Here is a 22,283-nt window from a genome sequence, read left to right on the forward strand (position 1 = left end):
TAACCGCTGGTGAGTATCTGTCAAAAGTGAAACCCCAAAACCAAAAAGAAAATCAAATAAATTGATTTTGATTACACAGTTTAGTGCAGTTTTAAAGGAGGCTAATTGGGCGGAATCAATATAAAGACACCATGGTAAATTTGAAAACACCACAAGATAAAAGTTTATTACAAACACAGATGTCTGTCTTTGCCAGTACACACTGTCACAGGATTTTTAAATCCAAGAACTCATCACTGCTTGTATTAAACCTTGATAATCTCAGTGCAAATAGACTGAGGGCCCTATGGGGTGGCTCCCAAGAGCCATTCTGCTCCACCTCAGACCTCCAGTTCTTAATTTCCCATGCATTCCATCAACTTTTACTTGTCTTGTCCCTCATCTTTATACCAAACCTCTGCGAAACAGGTGCAGTAGAGATGGTTTACAGACAGTGTTTATGGTCTGCAGAGAAAGCCATGAGGGCATGCTTAGTAGCAGGGTGATAACTGAGGAAGAAAATGGAAGAAAAAACACCTAAAAAAAGAAAACCAAACAACCCAAAAAACCCAAACCCAAAACTCCAAAAGGAAACACAGCAGAGCTGGTATGCTGCACTTGAACATTACTCTGCATTTCCTCCAGTGCACTTTCATCTTAGTGTTGTCTGGAGTTTTTTTAACTACATTTACATTTTTCAACATGCTACCCTGGGTCACAGTGCCCTATTCAAGCTTTTAACCCCAACCCACAGCTTCGCTCCCTTTCAATCACCCTTCTTAAATTCAGACCTTGTTAGCAATTCAACAGAAGTTTTTCATCTGGACACTGCTCGTTTCCATCCTTTTATTTCTTTATTTTTATCTGCTTTAACAGAGGTCAGCAGTTTTAACTCTTCAGAACAGCAAACATGGCCCAGCCGTTACAATCTTCTCCCTTAACTGCTCTCTCACAATTTCACTGTTCTTCTATTTTCCTAAATTAAGCCTCATATCAACCTAATACCAGTTTCTCATAAGTTTGTCCTAGAGAGGCAAATATTCTGTTTCCAAATGTAATCTAGATGATTTTCTACCCTGGCTGGCCTCTGCAAAGTGTTATTGAACTCAGGCACAAAATTCTACTGCACGATTTTGTGCTTTTTGTACTTCTCTCACACAGGAACAATGTGTTTAGAATATGCCTGCTGAAAATAATTTTTACTTCAAGACAGAATGGGCTGCTCAAACACCCTGTTCTGAAAATACCCTGTTCATACAAAGCTTCTGTCTTAGCAGAGCTCTCCATGAATGACAGAAGAGGAGTGTGATTCATTTGGCAGCTAAATTATTTAGATGGTTCTACAATGGCATATAAAACACCCTATACATCACAACTTCATTTTTTTTTCCCAGAATAATTTTTCTTTTCCTTTTCACTCATTTTTTCTCTGAATTATTAAATCCTTCTTTCTCCCCTTCGTACAGTTTGGGAATTCTACAGCTGTAAGAACTCATAAGAGAAGGTTATAATTAGCAGGAAAAGAAAGGGTTGTAGGGAAAACATGGCTCTATGGAAATGTGAAATGGAAGCTATTTCAGGTAAGTGAAAAACCCAACATTCATTCCATGTATAACTTCTTCAACAAAACTCATTCCAGTCAGCATCCTGCACAGCACATAAGTGGTTCTCTGGCTGGCAGATAAAGTCCACAAATTAACACACACTCTTACCCACAGGCATGCGAGTAAAAAGCAATTTTGGAGAGAAAGCCAAACTGTATGTGTAGTAGCTAAAGAGAGAAAAGCAATCCCAATGACATGAAAAAATTCAAACCAATCCTTAGTGTACAGCTCAAAAAAAACCCAATCTTATCATGAGTTTCAGAGACAGTTTAAGCAATTCTGAGTAGCTAGAGAAAAATATTAAAAATTCATGTGATTCTCAAAAAACCATGCAGACTTTGCTTCTCTCGTAGTTTTGAGTCCATTTCACAAATACAGGCCCATGAATTGCTTCACAGATTACGGAAAATGAGAGAAAAAAGTATTAAATGGATAATGGATGAGTCAAACTCAATATAGGGTGCAATACTGAAGTTTGATCTGGGTTAATATGTATCGCTCTTTATCATGTCACGTCTGTCCAGCATGTGGTGTAAAATAAAACACAGAGAAGTGCTGCTTGTACTCTCAGGAGAACAAAAATCTACCTTACCACACTTTCTCAAGCACAGAAAAGACCTTACAAGGACAAAGAGCAAAGAGGATTGATGAAATACCATAGGAGGGGGAAAAAACCAAAAAGCCATCTTAACTCACAAGATGAGGAGAAAGTACAAAGGAACATTTCCAACCACGAGAGCAAAGAGATTCTCTAACAGCATTTGCTGGGCACAGCAACAACCCAATGAATCTTCATAAATGTGAAACATGGAGCCTACAAGAGTAAGTGGAGATCTAAGAGATGTTTTCCAAACTCATCCCATGCCCTCGCTCTCTCATTCCTACACCAACCCATACACTGACACACACGTTAAGCAGCTACCTCACCCCTCACCTCCCTGAGTAATTTGAAGATATTCAGAGTAACATCTTCATTAATATTCTGATATTTTTATTCCTTTGTTTGCAAGTTTTCTCAGCAGTTACCTTTAACCACTCTTTTCCCCCTAGACTATTTTACATCAGTCAAGTCCTGAATTTGTATTGCTGCCTTTCACAGAATATGGATGCCCTCTGTAGATGCCTATCCTTTCAAGAAGGATAACTTATGACTTTTAATAAATTAAAAACTCACCTCTTCACAGTGAAAGGTCACTTCAGAAATTGTGGCATATGGGAGAAATAACGAGGGAGGAAAAGGGATGCACATTAAAGTATAGCCTGAAGAAAGCTAGGTTTTGTTTAAAAAAAATCAACTAGAAGCACAGTTCACTCAGCCCATTCAAATGCTTTAAGAATTGTAATTTCATAATGTTACTAAAACCTCCTGCTTCATTCTTGGCATAAGTGCATGTGTGTGTGTAGGCATATTTTTAATTGCAGTGTGAAAAAATGTTGCTCATTGAAAGAAAAACCATGTAGTTATAATTAGAAGTGGAAACTATAACCAACACTTAACTTGATTATACAGAAAAGGCATTGCTTACACTCAAGATAGAGCCTCTAGGTGTCTTGTGCTTCTACTAACTCTCATAGTTGAGTGATCCCTATTGAGCCAAAGTACTGTGATCCAGCTAATTGATTTTACAGGCTGACAGAATGGCCAAGGCAGGAAGGCAGCTCTGCAGACTGTTTAGTCCAACCCACTGGCTCAGAGCAGGGTCAGTGAGAGCAGGATACTCAAGGCTGTGTTCAGCTGGCTGTTAATTACATTCAAGAATAAAGGCTCCACAATATCCTTGGACAACCTGTTCCAGTGGTTGGCCAACCTCAAACATTTTCTCTTATGTTTAAAAGCTTTTCCTGTATTTCAGACAGACCCACTGTCTCTCCTCCTTTCACTGTCTACTGCCAGGAGGACTCAGGGTCCACTTCCTGTACTCCAACACATCACATACTCAGAAACTCAATAATTTCAGCCTGAGCCTTCTCTTCTCCAGACTGAACAGTCCCATCTCTTTCAGACCTTCCCCAGATGTCACAGGCTCCAATCCCTCAACCACCTTCATGGCCCTGCACAGGACTCACTCCGCTCTCTCCATCTCTCTCTTGCACCCCAGAACTGGACACACAACTCCAAAGGTGCCTCGCCAGGAAGGAGAAGGGGAGAAGGATCCTCCTGCTCTCACAGCACTCTGCCTAAAGCAGCCCAGGCAGCCTGCAGCTGCCCCTGCCACGAGCACACGCTGCTGCCTCGTGCTCTGCTTCATGTCCACCAGGATCCCTGCGCCCTTCTCCACAAAGCTGCTTCCCAGACACCCAGGCACAGCCTGTACTCCTGCCTGGGGTTATTCCTCTCCAGCTGCAGCACTTGGCATTTCCCTCTGCTCATGAGCGTCCTCTCAGCCCGTTTCTCCAGCCTCTTGAGGCCTCTACACATGCCAGCACGACCCTCTGGGGAGTCAAACACTTGCCGGTTTTGCAGCACCAGACTCCTCTCTGCCCTGTCCTCCTGCTCATTACTGCACACACGGAGCAGCACCAGCCCCATCTCCCACCCCTGAGGCACCGCTGCCAGGGACCAGCCTGCAGCTGCAGCTCCTGCTGCCCTTTGCGTCCGGCACTTCAGACACTTTTCTCCACTCACCTGCACTGCACCTCATCCGTTTGTCAAGTTATGGGAGACAGTGACAAAAGCTTTGCTGAAGCCAACAAAAACAACATTCACCAAGTCAGTGATCTGATGGTAGAAGACTAACAGATTGTTCAGACATCACTTCCCTTTCATAAATCCACACTGACTACTCCCAACTGTCTTCTTGTCCTTCATATGCTCCGAAATGGCCTCTAGGAGGTAAACATGAAGCTTGAGTTCCCCAAATCCTTCTTCTTTTCCTTCTTGAAAAGATGATCGATTTTTGCTTTCTGCTATTCCCCAGGAGCCTTCCCTAAGGTTCTTTCTGAGAAAATCATTTTTCTGTCTCAGTTTAGTCTCCTCTGAGATTTTCTTCTGGATGAGGCATTATAGCAGATCTGTCTACATTATCTTTATGATGTAGGAATGAAAATAACACTTGTATTTCAGATATCAGCCTGGGTTGCAGGATGATAGAGAATGCTTTAGAATGCCTTATATTGTGGAAGCAAATATGACGTAAAGTTCCTGAATGACATTTCACACAATAAAATAGGTTCCTCAAACCCAAAACACTGCAAATAAAGTTATCTATACTTTTGAAGTCAATTGCAACACAGACCAAGCATTCATCTAAGCTCACGGATAAGAAATGAAGCCATGTAAGACATAACTTTTCAAGCAATTCTACACTCATTGTTACACAGCCATGATTAACTGGAACACTGCCTTTCAGATAAAAATGTAATTTTTAGAAAATATATACAACCTGGCAGATACAATTTTTAAAAATGACCATATGTTATATAAATAAAGCATCCAACTTGCCTGTGGGGAGCTATTAGACCACTGCTTTTTCAGAGATGCCTGAATTTACATGGTTTGTCCTGTGCCCATTTTTCAATGTTTTTCCTATTTATTCTTTTTATTTCCTGATCAAACTTGTGCATCTTCAAGCTTTGCTTAGCCACACCATCGTTACCACTCGCATGGAAGCAGTCTAACACAGTACAAGCTGTACAGCTCTTCTCTCTGCACACAAGGTTGTGCACCCAGCAGAGAGGAGCTTGCAAGGCAACAACCACTGAACACGACTTTGGTTTTGTGCTAGCATAGCTATGGTTTCTGAAGTGCACAAAAATGCTTCATTAACATTTCAAACAATGTAATTTGGTGCCTTAGCTGCATTTCCTGTAATGATCTGTACATTGAAGTTTGCTTACTATATGTTCATCTTAAAGAAGCTTTTCCTGATAGCCTGCAGGTATCCTTTTCACTTAAAAAAATGCTAGAGAAGCTGTTCAATCACTCCTCTCCAGTTGTCTCATCTGCTAACTGTTGAATTCAAAACCAGAAGTTAATGCTAATGTTTTATGAAAAAGCAGTTCTTATTTGGATATTAAATGCTGTCCAAGTATCTTGCACAGCTTCCACAGCTGTCATTATTCATTCTAACCCTTTCACATGAGAATAAAATCTGAATATTAACTACTCTCTTCCAGTCACAGAATTCAAACCTTAACCTTCTTTTCCAAGAGAGGCAGGTGGTTAATGACTGTATCCAAGAGCAGGTACGTATAACTAAGAGGCACAGTTGTAAATTCCTTAGAGAGGAGGAAAAAGAAAGATACAAGAGGAGAAGGGGAAAAAAAAAAGGAAAATACTACAATGCAACAAAATGTGCTATATGTGTTAAACAACCAAAGTGGAATTTCCTAAAATTTGCAAACTTCTGCCATCATAGCTGAAGCAGGAAGACTAGGAGGGGATTAGCAATTGAACCAGCAGGAGCCCCTGCCACTGACTTAAAGCAGCAGAACTGGTTTGGCTGATTGAGCTTCCACTGGTGCAGCCTGTTTGCTTGCTGTGCAGGGTTTTCCTGGATGGCCCTGGAGCAGAACTTTGCTGTAGAGTTGCTGCATAGCAAAAGCTCCCTGGCAATATTTCACACTAGCACCCTTATAACCATGAAAGAGCACCAGAGTAGGAGGCGCAAGTTCCTATCACAAATGAGGCTGCTCATCCATAATGTTCACAAAGAACAATTTGGTTTTTGTCTTATCTTATGCTTTTTGCTCCTAATTGAAAGGCATACCCATTCAGAAAAAAAAAAAAAAAAAAACCAAAACCAAAAAGAATATTTCAAGTAGCCACTGTTAACACCAAAAAAAAAAAAATCAAGGACCTCTGTTAGTGCTACCAAAGGATCCTTGCCAGAAAATTATGTTGGTGTAATTTTTTTGCACACTTAGAAAAGCACTTGTAGTTAATCACTCTGTATTGTCACCAAGTCATGACATGTGACATCTTTTCACAAGTCCTGGTTACATGCATTTCCCTAACAGCAGCAGGGATGCAAAATCTTACTACTTTGAGATGAAGTTCAATAAAATGATAGCATCACTATAATGGCAACATAATATCAAAAATGCCATTTCAAGTTCACCTCTCCCCCTGCTACTCCACATCATGCTTCAGTGATGCAAACTTCCCTTTTCTCTCAAGCAGTCTCACCAGCTAATATTAATTGGCTTTAACTAAAAACAATTGCCTGTAGTCAGTATTTATCTTTCATTTCATTGCTTGTTGCCAGATCTGATGAGGGGATACTGAGTGTGGGAGCCAAGTCAATTTTTCCAACAACGCAATCTAGTAAGAGATAGTAATTTAGCCTCTCCCTGTAAATCCTGTTTTCACTTTATGAATGTCTGAAAACATCAGTAGAAAACAAACACATCTGTTAGCACTCATTAGCAAATGCTGGTGCTGCTGGTTGTCAAAACTCAAATCCCATCTCCCTGTCTGTCCTTCCAGATACATTCTTCACTGGTAGGACTCGAGAATCTCATTTTAGTACAGACAGGCTCAAAAAAAAAAAGAAAGCCTCCACTAATACAACAGTCTTCAAATAAAAACCTGTCTCTAACACAGCTGCAATTAGTATTGTCTCTCATTATTTACAGTGCTCAGTGTCATGGAGCTGCAATCTGACAGCAGAAGGGCATGGTATAGAGATTGGAGAGGCAGGTTACCAACGCATTACAGGTAACTCCAGGCATCAGCAAGGAAGCCCTGAAGGAGTTCTTCAGCCCTGGAACTTGCATGCCCAGTTTCAGCTTCATGAGAAAATAAAACCTACACAGAAGCTGTGGGGTGGGAAAGTGGGAAGAGAAGCACAGCTTCTAATGGAAACACGTGACCCTGAAAGAAAACTAACTGGGAGTACTGTAAACTCAGCCTAAAGAGACCAAACGAAAACTACCCTTTTCTAAATATCTGAATGTTCACTAAGGAAACAATGCAATGGTAAAAATCCCAGCAAAAGGAAATGGGGTCAATATTACAGTGTCACTGCAAGTGTCACCAGGGTTCAGAAGAGCAAGCAACACATGCTATTTCCTTGTGCAAACTCTCATATAGAAAAAAACCCCCATCCTTATACAACTGCTTAGTGGAGTAAAAAATATTGAATTAATGGATACCAGAGGATAAATTTTCTTTCTTTATTTTGTATAATAAAACTCCCTTGGGAAAAAAAATCCTATGCCCAAACTTGTATGTTGTGGTTTTAGACCCAGTGTTTATTTCTGCACACAACACACATACATCATGCATGCCTACTGCATGGAGACACACACACACACACACACACACACACACACACACATACATATATATATATATATATATGGACTTCTGAAAACACCTGGAAAGGAATTACAGATTGAGAAAGAGCTTTTATTTTACAGTTTAATGAGTCATTCTTCTCCCTCCTCTTACTCAACATTTTCCTCTGATGTCCACCAGTTTGACTAGTCTCTAAAAAATTTTCACATTGACAGGCTGCAGAAGTTCAAACAACCTAGTAAAAACATGTGGGCTAACAATACAGAAATTAGAAAGTTTTCTGTGCAGAACCACAGAGCAATTAAGAATCATGAACTGCAGTGCTCAGTCCCACAAGCACTGTTGTGTCCTCCTTGTCATTCTATCAACTTCAGTGAACCACTCAAAGGTTTCAAAGCACATATTTTTTTCTTCTGCAGGGAAAAATCTGGTGATATCGCACAGTGTGATAACTCAAATCCTAATTCCTTCCAGGATTTTACTTTAACTTCAGCATTCTGTACTTTTACAAAACATCAGTAATAAACCAGGTTTTGCTTTTGAATTAACTATCATTAGCTGTGACAATCTGTTCGTGAGAGCTAATAATGCCAAGGTTGTGGGTCCAATCCCCATATGGGCCATTCACTTCAGAGTTGGACTTCATGATCTTTGTGGGTCCCTTCCAGCTTGGAATATTCTGTGATTCTGTAATCTGTGAACTCAATTCACAGCTGCAGGCCTTCACATTCTCTCAGTTTGAAAGGACAGTCAGAGTCAGAGAGTCAAAGAAAGGTAAATACAGTAAGTACACCACATAGCATTACAAATCAACTGAAGGTCACAAAATTCATAAATTGTGTGGGAACAGAAGTAAAATCCTGAGCATATGTCCTTCTATACCTACACAACACTACATTTCAGGTAGTTTTACTTATAAGTGGTTTATTTCATGACACAAATTATATAGCAACTATTCAACTAAATTTTAGAATCAGACTCCTCTAAAACAAAAGAGGAGAATTTAAAAAAATTGTTGAATTTTTTGCATGCAGATTTTTGGTGGGTGAATTTCAGCTAATTTTTATTCAAGATAGATAATGTGGTAGCTCTGAATTATAGGCATTTTCCATCCATATTTCTCCAATTCTGGAAGGAGAATAATTCAGGTCAACTTAGAGGGATTTTTAAAAGAGGAACAGATTACATTTTGATAGTACAATAAAATTGAGCCATGGGACATTGGGGAAACATAAAGGAAACATGAAGATTTGCATTTTACTTCCTTCTACCTCTAATTATTAGGCATTCATTGGGCCAGTGATTTGGCAATGGCTGATGACAGTGTAAGAGCCATGTCTTGTAGTGCCATGCAGACAACATGACAGCACTGTGCACTAGGACAGGCAGTCTGCTCACCTGGTGGCAAGGTCCTAGGGCACCATGATTAGGAAACGTGGGGTGAGGGAACAAAAATGAAAAGATCCTTCAAGCAATCAGAAAGCTGATAAACAAGTTGGCAAAAGCAAAGCTGAATGATGTAATGCTCTTGGCTCCAATTAGGAAGAGAATAATTTTCAGGCAAAAGTATTAAAAGAGATTTTCACTCGGTTTGTGTTATCGATTAATAGGTAAATACTGACAGATAAATCAGGCAGCCTGACACACCAAAGCATGTTTAAAATGGAAACCAAGGCTTAGCTAAGCTGGTTGTAAGGAACCAGCCAAAATAATGGCAGTAGCTTGTATCCTGAAGCAGTCATGAAAATTATGAAAAAAGTTTCTGCTTTAGAGACAGTATCTGTTGGACCGGTGCTCTTAATCAGGGCTTTTGAGAATACTGGCCTAGTGCTTCTGGGAAGGCAAATGCAGGCTCTCTGGAAGAACAAGTACTGACTCAATCTTTCAAAAGGTGCAGTGAGTCCTCACCAAGTGGGAAATGGATGAATTAAGGGTTTGTGAAGCACCAGATACATACACTCAGCACCTTGCACATTCTTGAATGGCTTGTGATGCATTTATTTCTCTCGATATTCCCATTAAAAAAAAAATTCCATAAAAGCAAAAGTCATTACCACCTTCCGTAAAAATGAAAGGTTTGCCTTGTTCCTTCTCCCTGGGTGGGAAGTAGCAATGTTATTTTTTGAAATGTATGCTCTACTTGTTTTCCTTCCATCCCTCACCACCTCCCGTCACGACCACTGGCGCTAAATATCCATCACTGGAGTCTGCAGTCAGAGTGAGTAAATAACCCATCCTATTTCATGATGGTCGTTTACCTGCACCTTTGACTTTTTCCATGGTAACTGAATAACTGGAGTGCCTATATATAAACAATGATATATTTTATTTGGCTGTAACAAAGCCAAAAAAATCAGGATTGAGAGGCTCATACACACTCGGCTCTTTCCAGCTTTGAAGAGAACAACATGTTCTGCTCATAAACCTAAACTGCTCTAATATACTCTGTCATATTATAATTTTACTTTTCACTAACAGTGCCAGTGCATTTCTAGTACAGTACATAATTAGGTGACAGCAGGAAATGGCAGACCCTTTAAAGACTGTCTTCACCATCAGCTTCCCAAACAGTTCCCAAAAGATTCTAGGAGGAAATTGCAGCACTTACAGGAACAGAATACAGATACCTAATTAGTCAAATACTACTTCCAACAGCAAATAGTGCAAGTAGTTTGTCATTCCAGTTGATATGCACTTTATAAAAACATGAAAACTGCTACATGGTCTACACATGATACTTCAGAAAAAAACCAGCACTTCTGTACATAAAAGTAAACCCAACTCAAATACAACAACAAAAATCCTAATACATTAAAAATCAACACCACTAAAGCAACCCCACATACACACTCATATTTACTGTTAATAAATCACAGCGTTTGATCAGAACTAAAGAGTATCACTAAGTCATGGCAGCAGCAGTTATAGCAGCAATCTCTGACAGCTTTTTTTCCCCACGCGTCCCTGTTGCTCTCATCTTCATTCTTTCTTATTGTTATTGTTAACTCTTAAGTAATATAAACTAAAAGACAATCAGTAGATGAAGTCTGGATACAGGCTGTATTGTGCTGTGTAAATGGACTATTTGGCAGACTAAGGCTGAAGCACAACCTTTCACCATTATTAAATGCTGTAGATATTCCACAGGCTTTCAGAATACTGTTTCTCTTACACCCTTTTTTGCAAACAAATATTAAAACCATTATAATCAGAAAATATTTCCTAAACTTGAGGGAATCCATCTGAGGGCTTTGTAATTAAACTGCAAAGAAGGTGGAAGTATTGACAAGTATTCTCACGTTAGCTTCAAACAGCAGTGAGACTGAACTGCAATTCAATTTCTAGGAGCTTGTGTTTTAAGAATTTTAATGAGGCTTTTGGTCCTGTCAAAAAACCAGATACACAGCTGTACTCTCTTCAAATCCAAAACCGTAGAAGTATGTTTTGCAAGACATTTGTATGCAAATGCTGCTAAGAGCCTCTACAGATTCTACCTACAGAGAAGAGTTTCTCACAGCAGCCTCCTCCAACAGAAAACAATTGCCAGGCCAAGTGTGAAAATGAATCAGACCAAAATACATGGATTACTAACATATCCACCCACACACAATCTACAGAGAAAATAAAAACATCCGGAGCTTGTAAGGTTGCCAGAGGGGGGAAAAAAAAAGAAAAGAAAACTGATTTCAAGGAAGACACAATATAAGTTTATACTTTTTTTATACCTTCTCTTTGCCTCACAAGCTTTTAGGACTATGTTGGAGAAATGCTGTGAGCCATCTAATCCTGCCAATTCTATAAATCTTTGTGACTACTTTAAGAGGCTATTGCCAAAACCATATTGAATTCTTTGTAAAAGACACACTTCAAATAATAATATATAACTATGTTCTGAACAAATTGAAGCTACCCTAAAGAATCATTATATTATAGCTCCAAAGAAATTATATATTTGAAAAGATGACTTCTAGATGACATGTTGGGCTCTTGTCTCAATCTCTTATCAGATTCTCCTCATGGCTTGGAGCTTCAGGAAGGAAATAAAGAAAAAATAGTATGTGTTTTCCTTTTAGCCCAAATTAGAGTTTTTGTAATTTACAATTTAAACAGCAGCATTTTTTAAACTGGAATGCTGTACTGAGGTTTTCTTAAGACTACAAAAACCAACCTGAGCAAGAAGAGGAAACAATTGAGGCTCCTTTATATTTTAGTTGATGCTACCTACATTAACTCTATCAGTAAAGCAGTAAAATGTGTGTTTAAATAAGAATGGTTTTAGACCTCAGCAATTACATTGCATAAAGAATGAAAACCAATAAATTTTGTTTTCAAATTCATGAATCTCATAAAATCACAGAATGGTTAGAGGATGGAAGGGACCTCAAAGATCATTTAACTCAACTGCCCCTTGGGAGGAGCTGGATCCATGGCAGAATTTCTATCAGTCCTATCAGTATATAATTACAAGGAAGCCACTGTCTTTTTAGAAGGTTACTTTTTGTAATATAATGTACTAGTCACTAACAACGAGTAAACACCTCAACACTGAAGCTTCACACCACTGTGTGCTCACTACATGACTGCTGCACGTACTCTTACTTTCACACGCTTCATAAAATTCCCACAAAACATCCAACAGCTGACAGACCCAAACCACCACAATTTTTCTTCTTTTCCACACCCCCACACTCCCCTGAGTAACCTCTCCCCTCAAAGCCTGCCATGAAAATATAGCCAGCAAAGTGGTCACCACAGGACAGCCAAATCCACGCTTGCTCCCATGACAAACATACGGTGTCCATCCTGCTGACTGCACTGAGCACGCTTCCATCCGGCTGGAAACAGCACCAGCTCCCCGAGACCGGCAATGGGAAAAGCCTTCCTCACTGCCAGGGAGTTTCAGATCACTTCCAGCCCAAACACCCAGGGCAGCTGCCTCACTGGAGCTCCCTCACCTCCTCTGAATGCAGATGAACAGGTTGAGGTGTGACATCGTTTGTCATCACGCCTTGGGCACCCAGGACAGCCCCTGTCACTGCTCTGTGCTCAATTCCCTTAGAAGAGTGAACACAGCCAAGCCACAGATTATTGACTGGTGCAAGACAATCTTGGTCAATCCGTGTCGCTGGAAAAGGGGGAAAGACTTTATTTTACTAGTTTTGCTTTCACCGTTGTAAGAGTAATAACAACAGCAATAATAAATAATTACAGCCTGTGATGTTACTTTTCTCCTCATAAAATCTTGATTGCTGTTGACGGGGACAAAACCTCAGAGACCACATTTTCACAGGATTATATTTCCTTGCATTTCACCGTAAGTATATCAAGTTTAATGGCCACACCCAAAACTTGGAATAAGAAGTTAGTACTCTTGACTCTCAGTTAGGATCCCATGATCTAAAACAATTCCTGAAAACTAATATGTAGACAGTATTCTAGTAAGATTTCCAAAAACAGCAAAAGAAAAAGCTTATTAATTGAGCTGCAAATTTCTGCCAAGTGTGTAAAAGGAAGAAAAAAAAATAACACCAAAAAACCAAATCGAAAGTACCCCAGCATAACAATTCACTGACCCATAAAGCAAGTTATCTTTTTAGGTACCAACAGAAATAATTTCCCTAGTCTGCATATAACCTCAGTGCCTCTGCTAATGCCACAACTTTCCCAGAATCATGGGATATTATTGGAAGAGACCCATAAGGATCGAGTCCAGCTCTTAAGTGAACGGCCTGTATGGGGACTGAACTCATGACAAGAGGCTACTGAGGCAAAGCTGACCCTGACATCAGTTAATTGACAATACTCACACTGCTGAGGAGAGCAGTGAAGGCCCTAAGAACCTACAAACCCCAGAGCAAAGGCAGGAAGTCCCAGAGGTGCCAGAGATTACAAAAGGCCGTGGCAAAGCAGCAGGGAAGGACAGCAGGAGCTGGTCAGCTCTCTGCCCTGGCAGTTACCAAGCAGAACCAAAGTGTTCTCAGACATGGGAAATATTCTCTTTTCCTGCCCAGGAGCCAAAATTCAGCTGCAAAGGGCCCCTGCATGTGCACACGACCTTCTCATGTTTTATGAAAAGTTTTATGAAAGCATGAACAGAGATAGGTAGGGGTGTATAACAAGCACAAGGGTCTCATCAAGAAATCACTCACAATCCATCCACAGCTTCTGGCTGGTTGTGATAAAAACAAACAAATGCAGAGAAGAAAATTAAATAAAAGCAACAGATAAGGATCGCCACCATGATTCAGCATGAACATCTTTGACATCCTACAACTAACGTGCACTATTTAAAGATTGTATTCTGCTTGCATAACAAGAAATCCAGATTGCTTTCTGACCCGAGGCAGCAGTACAGTCACACAAATCCCTGCCCTGTTTCACTGATTCTAAAACAAAAGCTACACACCAGAATTCCAAAAACAACTACACTACACTTCCTGCTTAAGATAAATTTACCTCTCCAACTCTGCTAGTAATACTGGCAAGTCCTCTGGAGTACAGAGAAGCTTTCAGGTTGTTATGTGCAGCAGATTCAGTTTACCAGCATAACACTATTCAATCCCACATAGAATTGACTTTGAAAATTAAAGCCAGCAAGCATGGCTCTGCACCAGTTTCCTGCTTTCTACATCTTCATCCGCCATCAGCAAAATCTGTCTGTCTCAGATGCCGTCACACTTTCAAACACGGTTTTACGCTGCAGAGCATCGATTTCAAGTTGAAGTTTTCAAAGAAAGACATAGAAAACCAACTTTATATCATATAAATGAATAGCACTGCAATCACACCTGATACCTCCTCTTTGTCAGCTGCATAACTGAGAATTAAAATAGACATCAGGAACAGTACATAATTCTCCATTCATACTTCTATTTCTCAGCCTGAAAAATTGAAAGGAAACAGAAGACAACAACCAGATACACTTTCATACATTTCTTACGATACATTCAGCACTATTATCTCTAACAAAAGTAGGCATCTTCAAGTGTTTACAGAGGTAAGTTAGATCTTGAAGAGAGACCAAAGATTTTTCTCATATTTAAACAAACTTCTTCCTCAAAATCTTCCAAGTGGCCATAGCCGCAGACTACTAGGCAATGAGAAAAGAAACAGAAAACAAATTTCAAATACCTTTTCTGTCACGCCTTGCATATTGAATTTCAGAGCCTAAGAAGGATATGAATCCGTCTTTTTCGTCGCTATATGTATAAATACACAAAAAATTCAAAGCAGTTGTTCTGAAGATTCAAGAACAGGAAGCACCTCTGCTACAACTTCGTAGAGAAAGTCCCTTGAAAAAAAAATAACTGCGTATGTGCTTCACGTATACCATTGCTACCTCCCCTTTCCTCTTTCTGTCTCACATCTGTCTTCAGACAACTCCTCTTCAATGGTCTCCTAATTGGCACCTATTCCAAGAAATTTAAAAACGCTTTTACTAGAGGCAACTCCAGAAGTCTTTTTCATATTCACAACCTATTTCACATTCCCTTGAAAAAATATGGGGGATTTATTTCTTAAGTGACACTTCAAATTAATGTCTTTTCATAAACATTCCAATATATTGCATTTCTCTAATTTTTCCATTTCTGATTTCTACTTCTTTTCTTCCAAACTTGACTTCCAGAATCTGTGCAGAAATGTTGACAGAAACCATTCAGTACTCTTTACAGTGTTGATTCCATGATTTCGTTTCAGCCCAAACATTCAATTTTTTGCAAACCCCGAGAGTTTATTTGGAACATCATCGTGAATTTATTCAATGAAAATAAAATTCAAAATAAAATAAAATAAAAGGGAGGAAAAGCTCTTCTGCAGAAGAAATTATTCCTACCTCTTGAAGGTAGAATGCAAAATATCTCAAGAATTTAATTTGTAGTTTTTAACCTTTGAATAACTTTCTCAACTACTCTAAGCACCAATTTGATAAGAAATAGGAATTTGGAGTAGCATTCAAGTCCATTACTTGTCTGTAGCATCCCTTTTTTCCTGCTTCTCAATTACTTTGTTGACACACGCTTTGTCAATGGGTCATGAACTGACTGCAGGAGAGCCCAACACTGCATTCACTTGTTAAAAAAATTCCTATAATCAGGAGAAATTCACAACTACTTATAATCTTACTGGGCAGAGTGATGATGCTCAACAAGCTTTCTAATGGGACTGCTGTTTTGACTATAGCTCTCCATCTAGGAGATGTACACAAGGAAAACAAGAAAAATAAAGGTTTTCACTTGAGAGATTAATAAACTAACTCTACTTTAGCTAAGTGTGTATCTTCTACTCCATCTTACCTAGTACAGAGAGAAAATGCTTGGCTACAAAAACTTTGACTTTAAATTCTTCCTCATCCTCAGCTTGAGCACAAGGTGGTTTTTACTTGTTTAGAAAACAGCCCTAGATGTTGATAAAAAAAATAAAAAAGGCAGGAAGGAAAGAGCAGGGAGTGGTATTTCATGAGAAGACAAAACCTAAACCATTTACTGTTGTTTTAGGACTTTCTATTAAGAAGAAGCTATTTATATTTCAATTATGTGACAGGATGTCACAGTTTGAAGAAATTTTGGAAAAAAAAGAGGCCTTAAAATTAGGTACTAATGGTGTCAGCTTACAAATCTTTAGATTATTATATTCCCGTAACAGACATTTATAGGCTGCATTTGTTTAGAACACTGAATCAAACACCCCCTAAAATCAGCAGCAAATTTTAAACACCAGCCAGGAAAAAGCCTAGAGGAAGTCTGCATTTGTCCCACAGTTCACTTCACCAGAGTTCAAGCAGAAAAACATTACCAATACACAATGAATCCCAAAACAGTTTCTTTCCCCTAGCTCAAAGTGTGTATTTTCAGAGATAAGCAAAAACCAGATTATTCATTGTCCTCCACCGTGCCCTTTCATCTCATTGAGGCCCTGTCTTGCTCCTCATTTTTGCTGCCTGACACACATAGAGCTGCTCCTTCTTCTTGCCAATGACAGGAGCAAGGATCAGGGTGTGTGCTGACCCCCCTGGAACACCTGAGGCTCCCTGTCCACCCCCACACCCCCTGCTATGGGCTGGCTAAACTCACAGCCAGCCACTTCCCCCAGTTACCTCGACATATGCAGCACAATGAAAGCAAAGTGAAATTACTTCATTACGTCCATATGTCTAAACACACAGCAGGCTTACACAGTTAGAAGAACTTAAAAAAAAAAAAAAAAGGCACTTATACCCTTAGAAAAGTGAAAGAACCAAAGCTCCTCAGAAGCTGTACTAAAATATTAAGATAAAATCTATGCAAATTATTGTAGTTTATCTCTTTTCCATAGTGGAGAGCCAGGTTTATGGACACTTGTGGAAATCAACAGCCTAGGTCTGCAATGACAAATCAAGGAGTCCCAGAGGTACTAATAGCTGGCTTCATATGTGCAGACATATGTGTGCAAACACAGATGCCCAGTAAAAATGATTTCTTTCCCAACCTCTGAATGGTTGTCCTATAACAAGGATTACTGCAAATTATTTGGTATATTAAGTGTCACTGTCATATTTTCTGAAAAATCTCTTTGCCCAGGATTTTTTATCTTGGGAAGTTGAGAAGCCTCAGAGAAAAATGTAAATAATAATTATCCGAGTATCTTCTCCTGTGTTTGCTGCTTTGGAATGTGGTCTGGAGGTTATTTACCAACAGGTGCATGTTTGATGGGTTCCATGTGAATTGTGTTGACTTTATGACCAATCACCATCCAGATGTGTCGAGACTCTGAGGAGTCAGGAGTTTTTATTATCATTCTTGTTAAGATTTTTGATGTATCCTTTACTCTTTAGTATAGTTTTAGTATAGCATTCTTTAATATAATATCAAAAAATAATAAATCAGCCTTCTGAGAACATGGAGTCAGATTCCTCATCTCTTCCCTCATCCTGGGGACCTCACAAAGACCACATTTAAGTGAATACAAATTATTCTTTTTTTAAAAGGTTTTTATAGGGAATTGTATGGAAAAGTCTAATTATTCTCAACTAGCTCAGCCAGGAATAAATATTTACAAAAAAAAAAAGCTTATATTAAACCTAAAAACACTTGGGAAAAGCAGAATCTGTAACAGGGAAGATAAAATATTTAAAATACAATGGCCTATAAGTTCTAGAATAGCCAGTTTGTTCTCAGACCACAAAGTCAAGTATTTTCACTGAACACCAGAGAAATGCAGGGGTAGCTTCTTTTATTTTCAGCTTGTCTTTGCAAAGAAAGTAATCTTTTCTTTGCAACATTGTCTCAATAGAACATTTCATTATATATATATGCAATATATGTGTATACACAAAACATGTGTATATGCAATATATTATGGTTTTGGATATAAGAGATATTATGATATAAAGGCTGATATTTAGCCTGAACAGCACAGTACATAAAACTTATGCACACAACACAAGAACAGTTCCACTTTGTACTCACTCTTACAAAGTTGTCAGGGAACAAACCTCTTCTGCCTTTGAGCTGTCCTTCCCACCAGCCTCCGTCATCTTTCTTGATATTGGTGATTATGTCACCTACAGTGATTGTCAGCTCATCATCGTGCTGAGCTTTGTAGTCAAACTCCACTATCGCCTCCACTGAAAGAGAAACACACATATGCACAATTATTGACTGCATTTAATTTCACTGCATTCCAAAGGCATAAGAAAACACCAATGCAATGACATATTCTCAGTGAAAGTAATATATTCAGCTTAGCCAAGAGAGTACATCAAAGAAGCAACATGCCGTGGTTATGTTCCGTGGGTAACTGCTGCAAGAGAAGCCAAAGGGAAAAAACCCACAAGAAAGCCCATCATGGTTAAGCAACATGCATTTTTCTTTATTTTTTAAAGGAAATCAATTTGTGATGCTTCAGCAATATTAATTCTGGCAGTATTACAAAGTTTATTTTTATTTCTTGGACAAAGTTTTACCTTTTGTTCACAGAGCTTTCAAAGCATATTATTTTATATAGAAATAAATATATAAAGGTTCTCAAATTCATAAGCATCCCAAGCCATTGCAACTACCTTGCTAAATAATCACTATCAACCTAAAATATATTTAACAAGAATTTTTTTCATCATGATGGTTTTCACTGTTGTTTATATAGAAATGCAAAGCTTTGCTGCACGAACATGGCCTCACAGGGTTTCATCAAAGAGAGATTTACTTTCACTTGTGATTATGCATCAAAGAATTAAGATTAAATACTTCCACTGCTCTGAATGTCTGTTATCAGAGTTATAAGCATTATAAACTTGCTACCATTACATGGTACGTCTGTCTTTTCCCAAGAAGTCACCCCATCTTTTGAAACCATACACACAAGGAAGTCTCTTCAGAGAATTAAGGAAGTTATAAAGGCAGAAAAATTCCTTCAGAGAATCAAAAATAATACACCTGGGGTACTCAACATGGAAGCCATAGTTATATTTAGTTGTTCATCAAATATTTACTGGCCAGATTGGTGAGGTCTGGGACAGCCATATCTGTAAAATAAACTTATTCATTTTCTTCAGTGGAAAAGCTTGTCCCACGACTTCCCACCAAACATTTAGCACTGCAACCATTGAAACAGCAAAGTGAGAAAAAGTTACATGCATCTGCTTTCTGCACCAATGACTGTGCCATATAAACCCTGCAAGTTCTAGCCTGCAAAAGCAAAGGCAACCACTACACTACAGGCAGCAAAAAGGTTCTGCCTGAATAACAAACCCTGCATACGAAACTGAATTAAGTTGACAGGAAAGCAGAGTTACTTCTTTCCACCCCCAAAATGTCACACAGTCACAATGCTGAATATCTCCATCCCTCCTCCAGAGCCTGCAAGTCATAGCTAAAGCAGTGTTCTGACTTTTGGATACATACCAACCACAAGTTTATGGCTTATAATATTCCTCTATTACTTCATCTGTGAAGTCAAAAACCATTGTAAAACCAGTTTACAAGAGGCCTGCTAAACTACAGCATGAACAGCAAAAGAGAAAGACTGGCACCACGCATTGTAAGCTGACAGGAAAACAGAACATGAAAAATTTATCAGTGAAACTTAGCTGAAAAATCAGAGTCATTCAGGCTGAGAGGACTTCACATCTCTAGTTCAGCTTTCTGTTCAAAGCAGGACCAGCTGTGAGGTCAAACCAGGTCACTCAGGGCTTTGCCCACATGGGTCTTGAAATCCTCCAACCTCCTCCTACAGAGGCAGGTAGGGCATGCAGTAGAATCAGCTCCTCTGCTTGACTGGGAAAAAAGTTTTCTCTCCACAGTGTGTTGGAGCCTTTCTGGTATCAGTTTTCACCCACTGGTCTTGTTGCCCCACTGTCCACTGCAGGGCAATAACTCCATCTTCTTGATAACCTACTTGTAAACTTTGTAAAGCTGCTATTAGGACATCCCAATTTCTCTTCTCCAAGCTAGACAATCAGAGCTCTTCTAGATTCAGTTCCCTTCACTCTTTAACACATGAACTGTTCCACCAATTTGGTAGAAATCACAGATATGAGGAGAGTGTAGTCCACTGCCTTCTCCAGTATTCGATAAAGACGTTAGACTGAAGAAGTTCCAGGACAGCCCCCGGTGGTACTTTATTTATTACCAGCTTGCACATGCAGTACAAACCACTAACCACTGCCTAAATCACACAGTTTTTGATGTTGGAAGGCACCTCTGTAGATCAATCCCCTTATTCAATGCAGAAACAGCTAAAGCACAGATTGCTCAGGGCCTTATGCAGCCAAGTATTGAGAATCTCAAAGGATGGAAATTCCAGTGTTTGATCACCCTTAAGATTAAAAATGCTTTCAGACACATCAATAATATCAGCCTGAGCTTTCTCTTCTCCAGTCCCATCTCATTCAGACCTTCCCCAGATGTCACAGGCTCTAATCCCTCAACCACCTTCATGGCCCTGCACAGGACTCACTCTGCTCTCTCCATCTCTCTCTTGCACCCCAGAACTGGACACACAACTCCAAAGGTGCCTCGCCAGGAAGGAGAAGGGGAGAAGGATCCTCCTGCTCACAGCACTCTGCCTAGAGCAGCCCAGGCAGCCAGCAGCTGCCCCTGCCACGAGCACACGCTGCTGCCTCGTGCTCTGCTTCATGTCCACCAGGATCCCTGCGCCCTTCTCCACAAAGCTGCTTCCCAGACACCCAGGCACAGCCTCTACTCCTGCCTGGGGTTATTCCTCTCCAGCTGCAGCACTTGGCATTTCCCTCTGCTCATGAGCGTCCTCTCAGCCCGTTTCTCCAGCCTCTTCAGGCCTCTACACGCGGCAGCACGACCCTCTGGGGAGTCAAACACTTGCCGGTTTTGCAGTACCCGCCAGCTTGCTCAGACTCCTCTCTGCCCTGCCCTCCTGCTCATTACTGCACACACGGAGCAGCACCAGCCCCATCTCCCACCCCTGAGGCACCGCTGCCAGGGACCAGCCTGCAGCTGCAGCTCCTGCTGCCCTTTGCGTCCGGCACTTCAGACACTTCTCTCCACTCACCTGCACTGCACCTCATCCGTTTTGTCAAGTTATGGGAGACAGTGACAAAAGCTTTGCTGAAGCCAACAAAAACAACATTCACTCCACCAAGTCAGTGATCTGATGGTAGAAGACTAACAGATTGTTCAGACATCACTTCCCTTTCATAAATCCACACTGACTACTCCCAACTGTCTTCTTGTCCTTCATATGCTTTGAAATGGCCTCCAGGATTATTTCTTCCCTCATCTTCCAATAGTTCACATGGGGCTGACCAGCCTGTAGTTTTCAGCAAAAAAAAAGAGGTTTCTTGCTCTTCGTGAAGACAGGAGGTACATTCTTCTGGTTTTAATGAACCTCTCCTAATCATAGTGACTTTTTGAAGACCATCAAGAGGGACCTCCCAATATGAGTTAGCTCCCTCAGGACATACCACACCAGGGCCATGGCTTTGCATGTGACCAGTGTGTTTAAACATTCCCTAACCTGATCCTCTTCCACTGAGGGAAGATTTACCTTGCCCTGGACTTTTCTACTGGTTTCAGAGTCCTGAACAGGTCTTCCCTCTTTTCCAGGGTTGCCATGCTGCTTTCTGCCTATCCCCCACTCCTCTCCAGTTCTTGAACTTTATCATCTCCTGGTCAGTGCCACCGAGGCTGTCCTCAGCCTTCAGAGCCCCAGACAGTTCATTGTTTGCAGGTATGAGATCTAGTAGACAACACACTCCAGAAACCTCCTGAACTGCTCACACCCAACCCAGCACATAAACAAACTCCACTATCCCTCCAGCAGATATCAGGGTGATTGAATATGAGATATCCTATCGTATCTTCACAATCCCAATGAAATCCTAACTCTGAAACTGCATGCAGACATGTAATTCCTCTTCTTTGCATTCCATGCTGGCTGCATGAGAACACAGACATTTCAGAGAGACAACCAGCTGTGCTGACTTCTCAGAAAGAGCAGCAGAGTTT

The 22,283-nt window shown here is 40.1% G+C and overlaps 1 protein-coding gene across 7 annotated transcripts in view; it reads right to left on the minus strand.

Moving 5' to 3' along the window:
• The window catches only part of SH3KBP1 (SH3 domain containing kinase binding protein 1), a 213,236-nt gene that overhangs the window by 169,852 nt on the left and 21,101 nt on the right, over positions 1 to 22,283 (minus strand). For 3 of the 7 annotated variants that reach the window (XR_005257534.1, XM_038142178.1, XM_038142188.1), the window contains exon 2: positions 18,270 to 18,427. Coding sequence is in view for 4 of the 7 variants with exons in the window: in XM_038142178.1 (XP_037998106.1) it covers positions 18,270 to 18,427 (158 nt within the window). In the remaining 3 variants the exon portion in view is untranslated. Of the gene's footprint in view, positions 1 to 14,955; positions 15,603 to 18,269; positions 18,428 to 22,283 lie in introns of those variants that run through there. The other 4 variants (XM_038142201.1, XM_038142244.1, XM_038142234.1 and 1 more) reach the window with 4 other exon arrangements.

Source organism: Motacilla alba, chromosome 1 (assembly GCF_015832195.1).
Source record: "Motacilla alba alba isolate MOTALB_02 chromosome 1, Motacilla_alba_V1.0_pri, whole genome shotgun sequence".
NCBI lineage: Eukaryota > Metazoa > Chordata > Aves > Passeriformes > Motacillidae > Motacilla > Motacilla alba.